At 40.6% G+C, this 22,521-nt stretch overlaps 1 protein-coding gene across 2 annotated transcripts in view; it reads left to right on the forward strand.

Moving 5' to 3' along the window:
- The window catches only part of MAPRE2 (microtubule associated protein RP/EB family member 2), a 223,554-nt gene that overhangs the window by 133,887 nt on the left and 67,146 nt on the right, over positions 1–22,521 (forward strand). For both annotated transcript variants that reach the window (XM_069731293.1, XM_069731292.1), the window contains one exon: positions 18,462–18,589. In XM_069731293.1, the coding sequence (XP_069587394.1) occupies positions 18,469–18,589 (121 nt within the window). In that variant the 5' untranslated portion in view covers positions 18,462–18,468. The remainder of the gene's footprint in view (positions 1–18,461; positions 18,590–22,521) is intronic.

The raw sequence follows: 22,521 nt of genomic DNA on the forward strand, positions 1-22,521 counted from the left end.
CTAAAGGTTTGCTGGAAAACGACAGTCATTTCCGTCCCTGATATAACCAAGCCTGTGATGAAACGCATGTTTGATGACTTGGAAGGGGTTCCCTAAAGACATGGGAAGGCTGTCTGATAGTAATTTGTAGTAAAATTCCTCCGTTCCCCTGACACTTTTAAATGTTCTTGAGGAATTTTTGGTTACAATGGACCAATTGAGTTCAGACGGGAAGCGTCACTTATCCTTCAGAAAAAGAAGAGCAAGACATGTTTTACAGAAGTATTTCTTGGTACAAGCACATAACTCAACTCATTTTGCAAGTAGGAAAAAAAAAAGTACCGTACATAAAAACATTATTTCCAAATATACAGGTTTCAAGTGCACATTATTGGCCACACTAATGTTACAAGGTTTTTAAAAATATGTTAAGCTTAAACAACTACGGTACATGTATGGTGTTAGGATTTTGTTTTCGATCGCCATAAATGAGAACATTTGGGAACTGAATTTTAACACAATCAGTATTGTTGGAAATGGTAACATATATTCTGTGGTTTGGCACAAAAATTGTGCAGCACTTTTTAGATGTCTGGCTTATGTTTGTATTGATACCAGAAAAGTAAAGTTAAACTTTGGTAAATCTGCCCAGTGCATGTAATATGATGTTCAGTAGCCATGTTTGTAGTCCCTGGCTGCCAGGATCAAAGCATTGTGAACCAAGTTCTGCCAGCACATCCTCTGATGCCCTGGGTGCCTTGTGCCACAAAGTAGCAATATTATGGGGCCTGTTACTCAGAAGTGGAGCCAAGAATACTGCAGCTAGTAACAGGTTCGCAGTGCTCTGGTCTGGCAACCACGGTCTACAGACATGGCCACTGGACCAAGTCTTTTGAGCTTAATTCTATTAAATACATTTTGACCACAAAACTTTAATACACCATTGCTGGTCTAAGGCTGCAATATTGTCTGTCTGTCCATATACTGACGGTGGAAACAAATGGCACAGTGATTCCATAGTGTTGCTACCACGTCTTTCTATCAAAGGTGACAGTAGCCACCGTGATGAGCAGACATTGGTGGCATATCTTAGTGTAATGCTACTGTACCAATGTTTGATTGGTAAAAATTATCAAAAAGAATCAGAGCATTACGAAGAGCCTCCTACTTGCTGGAATTCCCAGTGCCTTTTCTGATCCGTAGACCCGAAGTGACACACTCATGACGTCATGCACCGCCTACTAATCAGAGGCACTTGGGATTCTGGCAGGTACAAATAGATTTGCAAGTGCTCTGACCTGACGGCCACAAACTACTGGCATGACTGCTTCAGGAGGGTCTTATAAGTCTTTAAATCATCTGTACTGATTGACAGATGTTCCTTGAGTACTGTTTTGTAGACAAAATAAAGGAGTTGTCCAGGTTTTATGAAAACATGGCTACTTTCTTCCAGCAGCAGCGCTAGATATGTTCTTGTGTTGTGTGTGAATGTGTGTTGCAGCTTAGAGATATTAAAGTGAATATCTGGGATTTTCTAATCCTGTATAACCACTTTAAGTTTATATTTTCATATAAATTATCCTAACATTTTAACTGCTACAGTGTTAATGTGCACTTTATGTGTAAGCATGTCATGATTTTGGCTTTATTTGCTATGGAAATCCCCTTCCTGGCCTTCATTCAAAGGCTTTTACGTGTGCTCCCTGAACAAGGAGCATGTGATTTGTGCTAGTCGCGCAGTGACTTCTGATGATGAGAGGTTGCATATTACCCTGCTGAACAATACAGCGGCATGTAAAAGTTTGGGCACTCCAGGTCAACATTACTGTTATTGTGAACAGTTAAGCAAGTTGAAAATGAAACGTTTGGGCACCCTTGGAGATTTGTGTGCTCAAATAACTTTGACCATGGTTTCAAACTTTTATTAGCCTCTTAGGGTTATGGCTTGTTCACCATCATCTTTAGGAGAGGCCAGGTGTTACAGAACCCCCCAGCACCAAGAATGTTATGCAGTATATGCATGTATAATAGTTTCCATGTGAAATGCATCAGTCCACAGGCTGCGCCCCTGGACAAGATATTCTCTTTCTGACCCCCCCCCCACCTTTGTAATTCCCACAGTAAATATTGGCAGGCTCCGGCCCCCTGCGGCTATTGTAATGTAGGTCTGGCCTGCTGGGTTCCTATTGGCCTGCCCTGTGTATCTGTTATATATTCTGTGTGCTGTAAATAAAGGTTGTTCTTTTAGACTGGAAATACGTGGAATAGCAGTCAGCTTTTATATGCTCTCACGTAATCAAGGAATTCCAGACTGAAACACGGGGTGGTACTGAAAGAGGTACCCCAGCTTGGTAGACCCCATTACACCAGGAAATGCATATTCCCCAGCTTTATAAAAACCCAGCCGCCTCTAACCTTGTGCCAAAAACAGGAGCCATGGGTTCTTCTAAGCTGCTGCCAGGCAGTAAGTAAGCATCTGTAAGAAGATGGCAAAGTGTTTTCAAGTTTCCCTTTAATCAGTGCGAAATGTAATTAAGAAATGGCAGTTAACAGGAAAAGTGGAAGCCAAGATAAGGTCTGGAAGACCAAGAAAAATTTCAGTGAGAGCTGCTCGTATGATTGCTTGACAGGTAAATCAGAAACCCCACTTGACTGCAGAAGACCTTCAGAAAGATTTAGCAGACTCTGAAGTTGTGGTACCTTGTTCTACTGTTCAGATACACCTGCACAAATATGGCCTTCATGGAAGAGTCATCAGCAGAAAACCTCTCCTGCATCCTCACCTTGAAGTCTGCAAAAGAACATCTAAACAAATCTTGATGTATTTTGAAAACTAGTCCTGCAGACCCATGAAGTTAAAATAGAACTCTTTGGCCACAATGATCAGTGTATATGTGTAAAAAAAAAAAAAAAGGGCACAGAATTTAAGGAAAAGATCATCTCGCCAAGTATTAAGCATGGGGTGGATCAATCATGCTTTCGGGTTGTGTTGCATCCAATGGCACGAGGAACATTTCACGGGTAGAGGGAAGAATGGATTCAAGTACCGTATATACTCGAGTATAAGCCGAGACTTTCAGCCCATTTTTGGGGGGCTGAAAGTCCCCCTCCAGGCTTATACTCGAGTCATACCCAGGGGTCGGCAGGGGAGAGGGAGCAGGGGCTGCACCTCAAAATAGCAGTGCATGCAAAACAACCCAGGAATCTCACAGAACTGGAAGAATTTTCCAAGTAAGAATGGATGAAAATCCCTCAAACAAGAATTGAAAGACTCTTGTCTGGCTTCAAAAAGCGTTTACAAGCGGTGATGCATTCAAAAAGGGGTGCTACTAAATACTCTCCATGCAGGGTGTTCAAACATTTGCATCAGCTCTTTTCCTTTTTTGAAACCAGGAAGGTTTTGTGGACTTGTTCGCTCTGCTGTTTATTGAATTTGCCAATTTCAGAGTATTAGACATATGGTTTTATTCAATGCTTTTCGAACTATCATACACTTCATCAGGAATTTTTTTTTTATTTTCCTGAGGAAGAAGTGCATTATACTTTTCAAACTTGTCAAATAAAACCATATGTCTAATTAATTTTCTGAAATTGACGTCTTCAATAAACAGCAGAGCGAACAAGTCCACAAATCCTTCTTGGTTTGTATTGCAAACAGTGTAAAGACCCGTGGATCACCATCAGCTAAATAATATTCTAAAATGCACAATTCTATGGATCAGGATAGCCTTATTTGCAATTCTTAATTCTGGATGTTTATCAGATAAGACCCTATTGTGCTATTTTTTTTTTTCTCTAGCCGGTCTACTCCATTTTCCTTTTTGTAATTTTAACCCCTTCCCGACCCATGACGCCACGTAGGCGTCATGAAAGTCGGTGCCATTCCGACCCATGACGCCTATGCGGCGTCATGGAAAGATCGCGTCCCTGCAGATCGGGTGAAAGGGTTAACTCCCATTTCACCCGATCTGCAGGGACAGGGGGAGTGGTAGTTTAGCCCAGGGGGGGTGGCTTCACCCCCTCGTGGCTACGATCGCTCTGATTGGCTGTTGAAAGTGAAACTGCCAATCAGCGATTTGTAATATTTCACCTATTATAACGGGTGAAATATTACAATCCAGCCATGGCCGATGCTGAAATATCATCGGCCATGGCTGGAAATACTAATGTGCCCCCACCCCACCCCACCGATCGCCCCCGCAGCCCCCCGATCTGGCCGGTACACTGCTCCGGCTCCCCTCCGTCCAGTGCTCCGCTCCCCCCCGTGCTCTTGTCCGCTCCCCCCGTGCTCCAATCACCCCCCCGTGCTCCAATCACCCCCCCTGCACTCCGATCCACACCCCCCGGTGCTCCGTTCCACCCCCCCGTGCTCCATTCCAGCCCCCCCGTGCTCCGTTCCACCCCTCCCGCGCTCCGATTCCCCCCCCGTGCTCCGATCCCCCCCCCCCCGTGGTCCCCCCGCACCCCGTGGTCCCCCCCACCCCATCATACTTACCGATCCAGCCGGGGTCCCGTCCGTCTTCTCCCTGGGCGCCGCCATCTTCCAAAATGGCGGGCGCATGTGCAGTGCGCCCGCCGAATCTGCCGGCCGGCAGATTCGTTCCAAAGTGCATTTTGATCACTGAGATATAATCTATCTCAGTGATCAAAATAAAAAAAATAATAAATGACCCCCCCCCTTTGTCACCCCCATAGGTAGGGACAATAAAAAAATAAAGAAATTTTTTTTTTCCACTAATGTTAGAATAGGGTTAGGGTTAGGGGTAGGGTTAGGGGTAGGGTTAGGGGTAGGGTTTAGGGGTAGGGTTAGGGGTAGGGGTAGGGGTAGGGTTAGGGCTAGGGTTAGGGCTAGGGTTAGGGTTAGGGCTAGGGTTAGGGTTTCGGTATGTGCACACGTATTCTGGTCCTCTGCGGATTTTTCCGCTGCGGATTTGATAAATCCGCAGTGCTAAACCGCTGCGGATTTATGGCGTATTTACCGCGTTTTTTTCTGCGCATTTCACTGCGGTTTTACAACTGCGATTTTCTATTGGAGCAGTTGTAAAACCGCTGCGGAATCCGCACAAAAGAAGTGACATGCTGCGGAATGTAAACCGCTGCGTTTCCGTGCAGTTTTTCCGCAGCATGTGTACAGCGATTTTTGTTTCCCGTAGGTTTACATTGAACTGTAAACTCATGGGAAACTGCTGCGGATCCGCAGCGTTTTCCGCAACGTGTGCACATACCTTTAGAATTAGGCTATGTGCACACGGTGCGGATTTGGCTGCGGATTCGCAGCAGTGTTCCATCAGGTTTACAGTACCATGTAAACATATGAAAAACCAAATCCGCTGTGCCCATGGTGCGGAAAATACCGCGCGGAAACGCTGCGTTGTATTTTCCGCAGCATGTCAATTCTTTGTGCGGATTCCGCAGCGTTTTACACCTGTTCCTCAATAGGAATCCGCAGGTGAAATCCGCACAAAAAACACTGGAAATCCGCGGAAAATCCGCAGGTAAAACGCAGTGCCTTTTACCCGCGGATTTTTCAAAAATGGTGCGGAAATATCTCACACGAATCAGCAACGTGGGCACATAGCCTTAGGGTTAGGGTTGGAATTAGGGTTGTGGTTAGGGTTAGGGGTGTGTTGGGGTTAGGGTTGTGGTTAGGGGTGTGTTGCGGTTAGGGTTGTGATTAGGGTTATGGCTACAGTTGGGATTAGAGTTAGGGGTGTGTTGGGGTTAGTGTTGGAGGTAGAATTGAGGGGTTACCACTGTTTAGGCACATCAGGGGTCTCCAAACGCAACATGGCGCCACCATTGATTCCAGCCAATCTCGTATTCAAAAAGTCAAATGGTGCTCCCTCACTTCTGAGCCCCGACGTGTGCCCAAACAGTGGTTTACCCCCACATATGGGGTACCAGCATACTCAGGACAAACTGCGCAACAATTACTGGGGTCCAATTTCTCCTGTTACCCTTGTGAATCTAAAAAAATGCTTGCTAAAACATAATTTTTGAGGAAAGAAAAATGATTTTTTATTTTCACGGCTCTGCATTATAAACTTCTATGAAGCACTTGGGGGTTCAAAGTGCTCACCACACATCTAGATAAGTTCCTTTGGGGGTCTAGTTTCCAAAATGGGGTCACTTGTGGGGGGTTTCTACTGTTAAGCCACATCAGGGGCTCTGCAAACGCAACGTGACGCCCACAGAGCATTCCATCAAAGTCTGCATTTCAAAACGTCACTACTTCACTTCCGAGCCCCGGCATGTGCCCAAACAGTGATTTACCCCCACATATGGGGTATCAGCGTACTCAGGAGAAACTGGACAACTTTTGGGGTCAAATTTCTCCTGTTACCCTTGGGAAAATAAAAAATTGCAGGCTAAAAGATCATTTTTGAGAAAATAATTTTTTTTTTTTATTTTCATGGCTCTGCGTTATAAACTTCTGTGACGCACTTGGGGGTTCAAAGTCCTCACCACACATCTAGATTAGTTCCTTTGGGGGTCTAGTTTCCAAAATGGTGTCATTTCTGGGGGATCTCCAATGTTTAGGCACACAGGGGCTCTCCAAACGCGACATGGTGTCCGCTAACAATTGGAGCTAATTTTCCATTCAAAAAGTCAAATGGCGCGCCTTCCCTTCCGAGCCCTGCCGAGTGCCCAAACAGTGGTTTACCCCCACATATGAGGTATCGGCGTACTCGGGAGAAATTGCCCAACAAATTTTATGATCCATTTTATCCTACTGCCCATGTGAAAATGAAAAAATTGAGGCGAAAATAATTTTTTTGTGAAAAAAAAAGTACTTTTTCATTTTTACAGATCAATTTGTGAAGCACCTGAGGGTTTAAAGTGCTCACTAGGCATCTAAATAAGTTCCTTGGGGGGTCTAGTTTCCAAAATGGGGTCACTTGTGGGGGAGCGCCAATGTTTAGGCACACAGGAGCTATCCAAACGCGACATGGTGTCCGCTAACGATGGAAATAATTTTTCATTCAAAAAGTCAAATGGCGCTCCTTCCCTTCCGAGCCTTACCATGTGCCCAAACAGTGGTTTACCCCCACATGTGAGGTATTGGTGTACTCAGGAGAAATTGCCCAACACATTTTAGGATCCATTTTATCCTGTTGCCCATGTGAAAATGAAAAAATTGAGGCTAAAAGAATTTTTTTGTGAAAAAAAAAGTACTTTTTCATTTTTACGGATCAATTTGTGAAGCACCTGGGGGTTCAAAGTGCTCACTATGCATCTAGATAAGTTCCTTGGGATGTCTAGTTTCCAAAATGGGGTCACTTGTGGGGGAGCTCCAATTTTTAGGCACACGGGGGCTTTCCAAACGTAACATGGTGTCCGCTAAAGAGTGGAGCCAATTTTTGATTCAAAAAGTCAAATGGCGCTCCTTCCCTTCCAAGCCCTGCCGTGCGCCCAAACAGTGGTTTACCCCCACATATGAGGTATCAGCGTACTCAGGACAAATTGGACAACAACTTTCGTTGTTCAGTTTCTCCTTTTACCATTGGGAAAATAAAAAAATTGTTGCTAAAAGATAATTTTTGTGACTAAAAAGTTAAATGTTCATTTTTTTCCTTCCATGTTGCTTCTGCTGCTGTGAAGCACCTGAAGGGTTAATAAACTTCTTGAATGTGGTTTTGAGTACCTTGAGGGGTGCAGTTTTTAGAATGGTGTCACTTTTGGGTATTTTCAGCCATATAGACCCCTCAAACTGACTTCAAATGTGAGGTGGTCCCTAAAAAAAATGGTTTTGTAAATTTCGTTGTAAAAATGACAAATCGCTGGTCAAATTTTAACCCTTATAACTTCCTAACAAAAAAAAATTTTGTTTCCAAAATTGTGCTGATGTAAAGTAAACATGTGGGAAATGTTATTTATTAACTATTTTGTGTCACATATCTCTCTGGTTTAACAGAATAAAAATTCAAAATGTGAAAATTGCAAAATTTTCAAAATTTTCGCCAAATTTCCGTTTTTATCACAAATAAACGCAGAATTTATTGACCTAAATTTACCACTAACATGAAGCCCAATATGTCACGAAAAAACAATCTCAGAACCGCTAGGATCCGTTGAAGCGTTCCTGAGTTATTACCTCATAAAGGGACACTGGTCAGAATTGCAAAAAACGGCAAGGTCTTTAAGGTCAAAATAGGCTGGGTCATGAAGGGGTTAAAAATGTAAAATATGACCATATTTATTTTTTTGTCTAAAATACAAACGGAAATGTGTCATCTTTAACTTTAGGCCTTTTAGCGACAATTTCATCTTCAGCTATTCAGCTAGCTTAACTGTTCACAATAAGTCATTTTGACCAGGGGTGCCCAAAGTTTTACGTGCCACTGTCTAAAAATTTAAAACACATTCTAGTGATATGGATGTGATGAAACTATCTTGGCATGTGTCATGTGGTCCGCAATTGGGGAAAAAAAATAAAGAACAACATTCTTTAGTGCAGTAGACTGTGCTTATAGCATCACTCCAGCGTTTTGTTTTTGTTTTTTTCCCAGCTCTGGAGTGGTGCTTTAAAGCTAAGTTTTCTGCCATACTCTTATACTCGCCCTCTGGCATCTTCACCTTTTTTTTCAGTTCCGTGGCGCCATCTTCTGACTTGCTGTCCATTCAGAAGCTGTGGTCACAGGTTGCACCACAAGCTCTCAATGCCAGTCCATGATAGCCAGAACAAGACCCTCGTAGACATGTATTGAGTTATGACCCCCGAATCGCTCCAGCAAATAACAAACTGCAGGAGACTGATGGGAGGGGCAGTGATAACAGATAAAGACACTGGAAGGTGAGTATAAGACAGGGGGCTGGGGACTGATATTTAAAGCACCACTCCAGCGGCATAATATGGTAAAAATGCTAGAGTGGTGCTTTAAGCTGCATGTTCCATTGACTTCATGAAAAGGAGACTCTGTAGCATATTTTGTTCATGTTATAGCTGAACAATGTTGCCTATCTTGCCTAGCCGCCTGGTTGTATACTGTGGAAATTTTGATGGATATCTATATATTATATACATTTGTGTGCATTGTCATCTATATATGCCTTAGAGGTACCTATTTTTATTTGTATCTGTTTTGCAAAAATTAATAGCTCACAAATATATGTTGCTTTATATCTGCGTAGTTTGTAAACCAGTGTCTCAAAGTTAGAGGAGAGGAGGGAGATGCAGCTGCCTAAATGGGAGTGGTAAAGAACAGGGGGGCAACTAAAAATGGCACACTGCTTGGCAATTGCAGTGCATCACTTCGAAACGAGCACACCCACTCTACCAGCAGAGCGAGAAAACTGACCAACAGAGCAGAATAAATCTTACAATTTGCACATTAGATAAACAGTAAGCTGTAAATATAGATTTAATGTGCTGCAGTTTAATAAGAAGTGAATGTTCCTTTTTGTTGTTGTAAAGATGCGTGCACACAAGTTGTTAATCTGACGAATATCAAAAGCTGCATGTGTGAATCCAGCCTTGACTCTTTTCTTGACCGTTGAGCAAGTATACAGCTTCCTATTGACATGGGACATATTACCGTCACAAACGTCACATCCCAATATAGCCCTAATATATATCTGCAAACGCATGATATGAAATGTGGTTACACCACAATGACACACTAGTTCTGGCACAATGTCCCATCCCGTGACTACTTCTGTGACAGCAGCGCGGCGGGCTTAGCTTCCAACAACTGCTACCGGTGGTACGCTACATAAGCCCACTCTAGGTCCATGTATTCTCGTTCCTTATTGAATAGGACAAACTAGAAGTGTCATTTTGTTTGCTGACTGTGAGTACTGCAGAAAGGCCAGTCTGCCTCATGTAATATTAAAATAGGTATTTGTACTTTGCAGTCATATTGTGTTTTTCACAAAAAATCGGAGCCACAAAATGATCTACCCTTGTACTGTGCAGTATGGTCTCCAATGTAGATGTTTCTTCTTCATTACAGCCTGCCTACGCCACTCCAGATTTACTAGAGCATGGCACTCAATCCCATTAGTGACTTGTAACCACTTCAATATATATTCTCTTAAAAAGACTGTCAGGGGCCTACATCAGCAGACGTTCATAAACCTGCATGTGTTACATTAGAAAATATACGGAAACAAATTACTCATATTGCAACAATTTCTACCACACCCTTATGTGGCATTTTACAGGAAATCCGAGAAGCTTCTGTCAGAGAACTGTCCTTTAAGAGCCAGCGAGGAATGATCTAGCACAATAAAACCGTTATACTGCGCAATCAACGCAAGCGTTCCGTTATCTGCAAGATTTCCCTTTAGCCTTCAGTCTGCGCCCAGGAGATTTAACAGTGCATTTAATAAAGCGAGATTTCACTAGAGACATAGATAAAAATAGTTACAAGTGTTCCTGAAAGACGTCTGGATAGGTTGCTTTGCTATAGCAACATGTCTGCAGTACTAGGCTTTTTTATCTGAAGTGAAAAAGAACACAAGTAGATGGGTCAGAAGCCGAAGGATATAATGCGGACCCTCCTAGTAGTTCTGTATGTATCTGGATGGGAGCAGTGATCTGAACACAAGCTGGAAGACCAGAAATGCATGAAGTGCTCCTAATAAATGTACTTTATCACAAAGAGTATTCATGTGACTTGTGGTCTGAAGACAAAATGTTCCATCCAAGACAGTAAATATCTTCAGAGCAAGAATGTATGGAACCGTCTGTCATATGCTGCAAGCCAGCTGGGTCTGATATTATAGAATTATTTCTGTATTGAATCTAGAACAGAACATATGTGACTTAAAGGCTAAGGATATGTCTTTTATATAGTTTGTCGGTCCTGTAATGGGGTTCACTCTCTTGGGCAGCCACCTGGAAGATAAAGCCACAACGGTTTTTAGATCACACACTAGTTGTACAATACCAAAACAAAGCCATAAACATAAAATCCCTAGCTTCATTCAAGCACTAATTTAACAATATAGTCTATGGCTACTCCGACACAGCTGAGCAAGCCTCCGTTCGGTCACACAAAACTATCGTCAAATGCAGCCGGTGATACTTGCAGTTTGGTGCACACGACCATTGCAGTCTCTCTTCAGACAGATTTTGGCTTTTCTCTCTCCAGCTCCATCATGGCATAATCCACTCTTCTCAGTTTTCCCAGCTGATTGCCACAAGTGAACGCATGGCTTTGTTCTAGTCATAGCCATCCAGGTGCACCCAACCAGTACCTGGAGTGCTACAATTTAACCCTCTCCTAGATGGCTTTCCTACTGTGAGTGTGTGTATACAGTAAAGGAAATAAGTATTTGATCCCTTGCTGATTTTGTAAGTTTGCCCACTGACAAAGACATGAACAGTCTATAATTTTAAGGGTAGGTTAGTTTTAACATTGAGAGATAGAATATCAAAAATAAAATCCAGAAAATCACACTGTATAAATTATGTAAATTTATTTGCATTTTGAAGTGAGAAATAAGTATTTGATCCCTCTGGCAAACAAGACTTAATACTTGGTGGCAAAACCCTTGTTGGCAAGCACAGCAGTCAGATGGTTTTTTTTTTGTAGTTGATGATGAGGTTTCCACACATGCTGAATAAAGCATTGTTCATCACCAAATTGCTCCTGAATTGTTGGGAGAAGTTGCTCTTGGAGGATGTTAGATGCCATTCTTTAACCAAATTCTCTTTAGGAGACATTCTGAATAATCACCAGTGTAAACTTTCTCAGGAATGGCAGCAGGCATGTGTCTGTGCATAAACTCACACAATGAGGTGAAGGCATTTGGGGGCTGCCCTGGCATCAAGAAGGACAGCAAAGAAGACACTACTCTCCAAGAAAAAAATCAAGGACGAACCGACATACTGCAGAAATTACATAGATTGGACTGCAGAGGTGTGGAGTAAAGTTATCTTTTCGTGACAAAGCCCCCTTTAGACTGTGTGGGACATGGGGAGAAATAACCAGATATGAAAAGGTGAGCACTTCCATGAGTCCTGTGACATGCCAACAGTAAAGCATCCTGAGATCACTCGTGTGGGAGAGGGTCCACTTAAAATTCTTCGTCTATGGCAAATTTGTATGTAAACATCCTACAAGAGCAACTTATCCCAACAATAAAGCACCATTTGTTGATGAACAATACATTTTCCAGGGTGATAGAGCACCATGTCACAAGCCAAAAGTGCTAAGTAAATCGCTTGTTCACCATGTATAAAAATGAAAGGCAGAAATGCAAAAAAAAATAGTGGTGCCACCATTGGGAACCTACTAAAATGGCGGTTGCAGTAGTAGACTCTGACCTGCACATTATATTTTGTAATGAGATATGTCTTGGACTACTTCGTAACGTTGGTTTTATATGATGGCCTCCTTGCTTTAGCAGATCATGCATTGACTGATGTTTCCTTGTGGTGTTAATTTTATCTGTGACCAATGACCATTCAGTATTGTGTTACCAGCACTGCCGGCGGTTTTATCCGGTTGTTTGACTGAGTGTTGTCATATTGGTCACCACTTCCTGCTCCGTCTTGGCTCTGTCCTCGAATTCAGTAAAGCCAGCCTTTCCTCATTAAAACTCTCCACTTCAAGCCTTTGTTCCTTTCCTGTTCCCCCTCTGACCTCTCTGTGCAGACGACCGCGTTCCTGCAGTTTTGTATTAGAAAATGTGCTGGCAAACCAGAAAGCGAAGAGTGTGATTTACTTGCATGATTTCTGTTGGGAAGTATACTATTCGTTCCCTAAGTGGTATGTGGCTATATATCTATGATATATCAATAAATGGTGTGTGGCTATATAGTTACTGTATATATATATTAATAAGTGGTATGTGGCTATATATGTTATATCAATAAATGGTGTGTGGCTATATAGTTACTGTATATAAATAAGTGGTATGTGGCTATATATGTTATATCAATAAATGGTATGTGGCTATATACAGTAGTTATATATTAATAAGTGGTATGTGGCTATATAGTTATATATCAATAAATGGTATGTGGCTATATAGTTACTGTATATACCGTATATTAATAAGTGGTATGTGGCTATATAGTTACTGTATATATATTAATAAGTGGTATGTGGCTATATATGTTAGATCAATAAGTGGTATGTGGCTATATACAGTAGTTATATATTAATAAATGGTATGTGGCTATATAGTTACTGTATATATATATTAAGTGGTATGTGGCTATATAGTTATATATCAATAAATGGTATGTGGCTATATAGTTACTGTATATATATTAAGTGGTATGTGGCTATATAGTTATATATCAATAAATGGTATGTGGCTATATACCGGTAGTTACTGTATATATATATTAAGTGGTATGTGGCTATATAGTTATATATTAATAAGTGGTATGTGGCTATACATGTTATGATATATCAATAAATGGTATGTGGCTATATACAGTAGTTATATATTAATAAGTGGTATGTGGCTGTACATGTTATATCAATAAGTGGTATGTGGCTATATACAGTAGTTATATATTAATAAGTGGTATGTGGCTATATAGTTATATTAATAAGTGGTATGTGGCTATATATGTTATATCAATAAATGGTGTGTGGCTATATAGTTACTGTATATAAATAAGTGGTATGTGGCTATATATGTTATATCAATAAATGGTATGTGGCTATATACAGTAGTTATATATTAATAAGTGGTATGTGGCTATATAGTTATATATCAATAAATGGTATGTGGCTATATAGTTACTGTGTATATATTAAGTGGTATGTGGCTATATAGTTATATATCAATAAATGGTATGTGGCTATATAGTTTCTGTATATATATTAATAAGTGGTATGTGGCTATATAGTTATATATCAATAAATGGTATGTGGCTATATACCGGTAGTTACTGTATATATATTAAGTGGTATGTGGCTATATAGTTGTATATCAATAAATGGTATGTGGCTATATATGTTATATCAATAAGTGGTATGTGGCTATATACAGTAGTTATATATTAAGTGGTATGGCTATATAGTTACGGTATATATTAATAAGTGGTATGTGGCTATACATGTTATGATATATCAATAAATGGTATGTGGCTATATACAGTAGTTATATATTAATAAGTGGTATGTGGCTATATAGTTATATATTAATAAGTGGTATGTGGCTATACATGTTATATCAATAAGTGGTATGTGGCTATATATCTATGATATATCAATAAGTGGTATGTGGCTATACATGTTATATCAATAAGTGGTATGTGGCTATATATCTATGATATATCAATAAGTGGTATGTGGCTATATACAGTAGTTATATATTAATAAGTGGTATGTGGCTATATAGTTATATAAATAAGTGGTATGTGGCTATATAGTTATATAAATAAGTGGTATGTGGCTATATGTTATATCAATAAGTGGTATGTGGCTATATATCTGTGATATATCAATAAATGGTATGTGCCTATATAGTTACCGTATATATTAATAAGTGGTATGTGGCTATATAGTTATATATTAATAAGTGGTATGTGGCTATATATGTTATGATATATCAATTAGTGGTATGTGGCTATGTTGCTATATATCTTATGATATACAATTTTGCTAGGATAAACTGCTAGTTGTTGATCTATGCTTCCTATAATGAAGGCACTGTAGCACTGCGGCTCTTTGAAGAGTTTTCCCTTCTTAGAGCTGCTGCTGTATAGACGTTGTGCAGACATTGCAACATCACTCATTCGGGTAAAAATGCCACAAAGATTTCTGCTCCTTAATTTGTGATTGTGGTTGTCCCAGCTAATGGAGACCCCCACAATCAGCAGGAACGGCATATGCTGCCAATATATAGTTTATTTGCCATCAGTTACAGTTAAAGATTCTCAGGATGAACTTTTTAAAGGTACATTTGCTTCAATATATGTGTCCATTACCTGAGCTGTAAATATAACAATTATTTTATGTTACAAAATTACTTTTTTTTGGGGGGTGGGGGATGCAAAAATTAGTCTAAAAGTACTAAATGGCTTAAATAACACTAGAGCCGTTACTTTCCCTGATGATCTTGATTCCCCAGCTTCTGTGCTCCCCACCGGTCTCTGACTATGATCACGCGTTCACATGCGGTCTACCCAAGTGACTGCTGTAGCCAATCATTGGTCTAAAGGCCCCTTCACATTAAGCGACGCTGCAGCGATACCGACAACGATCCGGATCGCTGCAGCGTCGCTGTTTGGTCGCTGGAGAGCTGTCACACAGGACAGGACAGAGTAAAGTGCTGCAGTGCTCAAGTGTCGGGAAAGATCAGAGAAGCCCTGCTCACTGCAGGACTGTGCTGTGCCCTCATCAGGTCAGAGAAGTACGCCTGCGCAGGAGCGCTGTGCCGAGGAGACTGTGTGGAGGATGCAGGGATGCGTCATCCGCACAAAGAAAGGAGGAGGACGGGGATTGTAAGAAGGAGGCACCGGACCACGAAAAGTGGCACCCCTCGGACCAGACCGCCACACAGGTGAGTATAATAAAAGTTATTTTTCTTCACTTGCAGGTCGGGTTGGGGGCAGATATACGGCATTATAGAATGCGGTGGCCGTAACTCGTATCGGCCAGACCTGGTGACAGGTTCACTAAATATTTCAGCCATTAAGATATGTCTGATTTCTCACTTTATTAATAACAGTATTTTGTGTGTACATTTTTATCTCTAATGTTTTTTTTCAAGCTTTTGTCTAAGATTGTGTGAAACGCATGTGTAGAATGTATAATTTTGCCTTGATGCTCTATTGTGTTAATGATCTTCTTATAATAGCAGCTATCAGTTTTTGGAAATGAAATGTGTTGAAATTGTGTACTGGAATGGCTTGGTGACTTATCCAAGTCTGTAATAACAGCTTCTGTTAAATGTTCCCCCATAATGATCTCGTATTGTTACAAATTACTTGGAGCCGTCGTAGATTGACTAGCCAATTTTTAGTATTGGGAAAATTTTGGAATAATCTTTGCCACTTATAATACAACTTGAGACTTTTCAAACTGCAGCATTATTTACCTTTGTAGAAAAGAATGATAGAATTCAATTGCATCTTTATTATTTTTACAGTAGGTTAATATTGGCAATTGGAAACTTAAAGAAAAATGCAGAATTTTTTTTGGACATTGTGGTAATGGATACAACTTATGCTGTGGATTTCGGACCATTTCTGAAGTGACAAATATCTGTTTTGTGTACATACGGCTTTCACATTATGTCAAACTCTACAGACAAGGCATGATCTGTAGTACCCCCAATACCCAAATTATTAGAGTTGCATTGCCCCTATTTTTACTGACTTGTTATTGAATACCAAATGACTAATTAGTTAATTTAAATGAATATTCCCTCAATTGAAAGTTATACCCTATCCCCATTGCCTTAGGGACAACTTTCTGATCACTGGTGGTCTAGAGTGATCTTGAGAACTGGCTCTCTGAATGGCCCATCTGAATGGAGCAGTAGTTACATGCTCAACCTCTAATTGTATCATTATCAGAAATAGCCAAACACTTTCCTGGGACATCCCAGCAGCCCAATAAAGAATGCATGAAATGTATGTAGGTCAAGCATGCACACCACTACATTCTTGGGACCACTGAGGGTCCTAAGGGTATGTGCACACTATCAGTAAACGCTGCTGGTTTGACGTTGCGTACCTGCACAGCGTCCAACCCGCAGCATTAAGATGTTACAGAATAGTGGATGGGATTTCAAGAAATTCCATGCCCACAGTACCTGCACAGACGCCCGCGGTTTACCTGCGGAGACGGACATGTGGCGCGTCTCTCCAGACCGCAGCGTGTCTGTCTCTTGCAGAGACACGAGTCTCCGCAAGGTAAATCTCACACGTACAATGTATCGGATGCTGTGATTCCGCACCGTACAGTGAACACATATACGTATTTACCTACGTTCAATAGCTGTCAGCGCTTTGGACGCAGTGAAGATGTGCTGCATCCAAAGCGCTGCCAGTTCCTGATCGTGTGCACATAACTGTTCAACACACAGTGATCAATAAGTTATAACTTTCAATTGTGCAAATACCCCTTAAGCAAAAATTTACAGTATATACTAATATATGCAAATGTTTAAAATGTATTATTAATATAACTTACGATAGATGAAAAAGACAAATTGTTTTTCAATCTGGTGCAGTTTGATGTCTGGGGTGGGGGGGGGAACTGAAAATATTAAAATCCTCCAGAAAGCCTGATTAGCTTTGATGGACACAGGATAACTGCTCATAAGAAAGCACTACCGAAAGGAAATGGTAAATGAACGCGGCACAGCACTATAAATAGTACACGACAGAAAAGCATTTTCCAGCCAAAGGCCTATAAATAATTATACTGCAGTACGGAGGCCAGGTTAGTACAGCGGTAATGGCTTCCCAAAAACAGTCACTAATGAAAATGCTTGATATATGACCACAGACCACCTATGTAATCCTCTAATAGATTGTTAGAATGTTAGCGGACCAACCACATGCCATTATACGCACTCGGCTGTGTATTTTTTGGACGTCGTCTTACCCCAGTTTGTTCTTTTGTTGTGCCTTAGTTGCAGCTGGAACAATTTCCCAATGATACACATTACAGATTGTAGAAAAGTCTTATCCAAATGTTGGCAAAAAAAGAGAGGATGCTGACCTGTGGGACTATTTGAATTTATTTTTAATAACTAAAATGCATGAGTACTAGGCTGTAAATCATTTTTGCAGTTTGCGGTCATTAAAATGTTTGCACCATTTGCCTTATAACCTCTGTATTACACTCTCCATTGTTACCTCTGGTACCTGTATTCATCAGCTCTGGGCTCACACACTATTAGAAGTGAGGTGACCTCATCCATATCACCTTTTAGAATTTTTTTTTTCTTTCTATAACATCAGTCATCAGGGGAAGAATTTGTGCTGCATATATACAGTGGGGAAAAGACTGACGATTTAGCAAATTTTCCCACCTACAAAGAATGGAAAGCTCTGTAATTTTTATTGTAGGTACACTTCAAATGTGAGAGACAGAATCTAAAAATTAAAAAACTGAAAATCACATTGTATGATATATAAATATATTTCATTTTATTGCATGAAATAAGTATTTGATCACCTACCAACCAGCAAGAATTCTGGCTCTCACAGAGTGAGTTTTTCTTTAAGACGCCTTCCTACTCTGCACTAATTACCTATAGTGTCCACACACTCAATCAATCACACTCCAACCTTTCCACCATGGTAAAGACCAAAGAGCTATCCAAGGATACCAGGGACAAAATTGTAGAGCAGCACAAGGCTGGGATGGGATACAGGACAATAGACAGGCAGCGTGGTGAGAAGGCAACAACTGTTGGCACAAGTATTAAAAAATGGAAGAAACACAAGATGACTGTCAATCTACCTCGGTCTGGGGTTCCATAGTCGTCTTAGATGCTTTTAATACTGATCCTATCATAAGATTCCAACCTTAATGTCATGTTTGTCTTTACAGCTGGGGAATGGCGGTCAACGTGTACTCTACCTCGATAACCCAGGAGACTATGAGCAGACATGACATCATTGCATGGGTGAATGACATTCTGTGTTTAAACTACACAAAGGTCGAACAGCTATGTTCAGGTACGAGATCCACTCATTAACCGATTTGACATCATACATATAAGTCATGTGTAAAGCACTGTATTTATTAATGGGCGAGCAGTCTCTCTGCAGAGCACGTGCTTTTAGCATTAATATTACCAATAATATTGTTTTGATCCATTTCCCAATGCCATCATCTTACAAATGAAAAACGTTGCCATTTTTGTACTTTTATTACTGTAATGTTTAACAATGCAGTATTGTTTGTGATAGATTTGGTGTCTTGATGTGATAGAATTAATAGAATGAGAGGAGATGTTGATTTATGAGGCCATAAACGTTGGCAGGAAGGTGACTAAATTTTCAACATATACTAGAAGTAATTTTGAAATGTATGGCACTAAATGCAACATAACAATAAAGGGCATGTATGTTATGCCATGAGAATCTTATGGTTAAACGTTTCACACGTAGTGTTCATCTCTTCTTTTTGTTTTATCTCCTACAATGATTGAAACTGAGAAATGTATAAAGAAATGTCCCCTCCTTCGTCTCACTATATGTGAAGTGGCTGCAGCTAGGACCACCCATCACCTTCCCTCCCCCTTGGTGTGACTTTAGCTGGACAAAGACATCTTATTCTATGCCTCTTGTAGAGGACCTTTCACAAAAGAAAATTCATACTGAACTGGACACATGATGTAATAGTGGCTGCAGCGGTGAATAAATGGTGTTTTTTTTTTTTTTTTAATTTAACTCTTCTGTTACAGAGATATTCAAAGTATTTGGCACCTAATGAGTCCAAATGGGTGTTAGGCTGCCGTCACACTATCAGTATTCGGTCAGTATTTTACATCAGTATTTGTAAGCCAAAACCAGGAGTGGGTGATAAATGCAGAAGTGGTGCATATGTTTCTATTATACTTTTCCTCTAATTGTTCCACTCCTGGTTTTGGCTTACAAATACTGATGTAAAATACTGACCACATACTGATAGCGTGACAGCAGCCTTAGAGAGAGTTTTTCACTGGGGGTGAGTACTTCTTCTACCTGTATGATGCTGACCAGGAAACAACATAGCAGAAAAAAGAACACACCCTCCCCCCCCATGATAACTTAGAGCACGTTTCTCAGTGTTTGAAATGTAATGATGCAGCTCTGATCTCATGGTTTAACAATCTGCATGAGTGAGTTTGAAGGGGGGGAAGAGCAGTGCAGCTGAGCTGATCTGTGTCACATTACAAATCCTTTTATCTTCTCTCCTTTCATTGCACAATCACTTCTGCTGTACCGCCCCTCTCCCCACACTGTATAGACCTGAGGTCTCACACTTATGTCTGTTGTGCTCAACTTATAATTGCTTTGCAGTGAGATCAGAGCAGGGTGTCATTATATCTCACATAAAATATTCCAGAATAGGCAGGTCACTCCTGTGTGAAACACATTGACAGCCTGATCTCACTGCAGAGTGATTTCAAGTTGCTTGAGCGCCACAGACTTTCCTGTGATTACATCTCACACACTGATGAACCTAAGCCTTGTTTGGGTGTGTTCTTTTGTTCTTTATTGCTGCTTGCTTACCCTGTGCCAGTCATTACACTGGCTACCCATCCACTCCAGAATCCAGTACAAAATTACTACCCTCATCCACAAAGCACTCCATGGCTCAGCACCACCCTACATCTCCTCCCTGGTATCAGTCTACCACCCTACCCGTGCCCTCCGCTCCGCTAATGACCTCAGGTTAGCATCCTCAATAATCAGAACCTCCCACTCCCGTCTCCAAGACTTTACACGTGCTGCGCCGATTTTTTGGAATGCACTACCTAGGTTAATACAATTAATCCCCAATCCCCACAGTTTTAAGCGTACCCTAAAAACTCATTTGTTCAGACTGGCCTACCGCCTCAATGCATTAACCTAACGATCCCTGTGTGGCCTATTTATAATAAAAAAAAAAAAAAAATGGTTCCTCGCATCATGTTCTCATACACTTTATGCAGTATTAGCCCTCTGTGTCTGTACTGCTACATACTGGTTCATGCAGCCTTACATGAACACCTGAGCCTTACACTATGGCTGGTCCGAATAACTAAAGCAATTGTTACCATCCACCTCTCGTGTCTCCCCTTTTCCTCATAGTTTGTAAGCTTGCGAGCAGGGCCCTCATTCCTCCTGGTACCTGTTTTGAACTGTATTTCTGTTATGCTGTAATGTCTATTGTCTGTACAAGTCCCCTCTATAATTTGTAAAGCGCTGCGGAATATGTTGGCGCTATATAAATAAAAATTATTATTATTATATTATTATTATTGCTTACGATTGGTCAGCATCATATAGGGAGAAGTACACGCCCCAGGGATAACCGTCAACATACAAAACATAACATTCACATTAAAGATTTGGTGAAAGGTCCGGTTTAGCGAACCTATTGCCACTCAGATGTCCTGAATAAAAAAAAATGGAAACAGATGAGCAAGAAGGTCGCTACCTCTTGTATTTTTCTCAGGATTTGTACAAGACTATTTTATTATTCATGAAATCATCCAGATTTTAACAATGCATTTATACCACATTTTAAGGATTAACATACGGAAAATGATGACTTTAAGAACAAACACCATGGAGTGCCCTGTGCAGCTTTTTCTGACACACAAAAATGTGGTATATATAATTTGAATACTCCTTATTTATTGCACATTTCCAAAACTTTTCTATCTAAAGCAAGTGTAAGAAAACACCACCACTGTGGTAGAATCGGGTGCACTGTGCGCTGGGGAGAGACTAGTAAAAATGTTTTGTCATTGTGTAGCATTACTACTTGTTTTCGATAATGGACGGAAAAGTTACGTAGTCTGGAACGCTAAGAGAACTAGGTTTAGGGCTAGCTATTTCTCAATTAAATGAATGTCTTGTAGGGAATAGCAGCTGTCTACAGATAAAACATGAACGTGCTTCTTGTAATTAGGAAACGATGTGACACATACTTTCTTAGCTTTATTTTCTGCTTCCTTGACTAAATTGATGTGGGTGAATTAGTTACTGTCACTAAGGAGAACAGCAGTTGACAGAAGTAAAATGGTATTTTTGAACATTCTGCAGTTTTACAAGAACAGACAATACTTGTATAATGTGTGTAGGGGTTGTGGGGTTTGTAGTGTTGCATGAAATGACTTGGAATGTCTATTAAATGTAATGTGTGTGGTTATGACTCCTTTATACCTAATGAATAATGATCAAAGGGATGTTCCAGTTTTATGTAACTAGACCTTCTTTGCTATACAAATCACATTTTTCAACTTCCCAATTTACTCTTGTTATAATTTCTCACCATGTTGAAGTTATGTCTGTATCCCCTTCTCACCTAGAGGAGGAAGCGGTGTGTACAGGCTTGTAGCCTGCGAATATAAACACATTATCATTCGCTGACTACAAACAAATTTCTTGAAACTGTTCAGTAATTGAAACACAAAGTATAACTTTTCTCTACATTTTATGTGGCCTAAAAACCTGCTTTAAAAGGAACCAGCCTCTCTTGAATCAAAGTAGCGTATCTGATAAACCAAAGTACCTGGAGACGTGGACTGAGGAACTGGGAACGGTTATTTCAGAGACTGACTGGAAAAAGGCCTTCATATATTAACATAAGCTCTCTATGGCATCTGCAGCTCAGGAGACAAACCACAAGATGCTTGCGCGCTGGTACCGGTACCCAGCAAAATTAGATGCCATTTTTCCCTCGGTTTTGGATCAATGTTGGTGTTGTAGTAAAGAAAGAGGTACCATGATACATATTTGGTGGAGTTGCAGTGGTATAAAACCCCTTTTGGCATTTTATTTTATCTTTCTACCACCCTGTTGGCAGTAGTAAAGTGGTTAACTTCCCCCAAGTAGCCTTGCTATACATTCTTTCTGAGTAAATTAAATCCCAGAAGGCAAGGTTATTGAGATGTTGTTTAACAGCAGCTCAT

The sequence above is a fragment of the Ranitomeya imitator genome, chromosome 6 (genome assembly GCF_032444005.1).
Source record: "Ranitomeya imitator isolate aRanImi1 chromosome 6, aRanImi1.pri, whole genome shotgun sequence".
NCBI classification, from domain to species: Eukaryota; Metazoa; Chordata; class Amphibia; order Anura; family Dendrobatidae; genus Ranitomeya; species Ranitomeya imitator.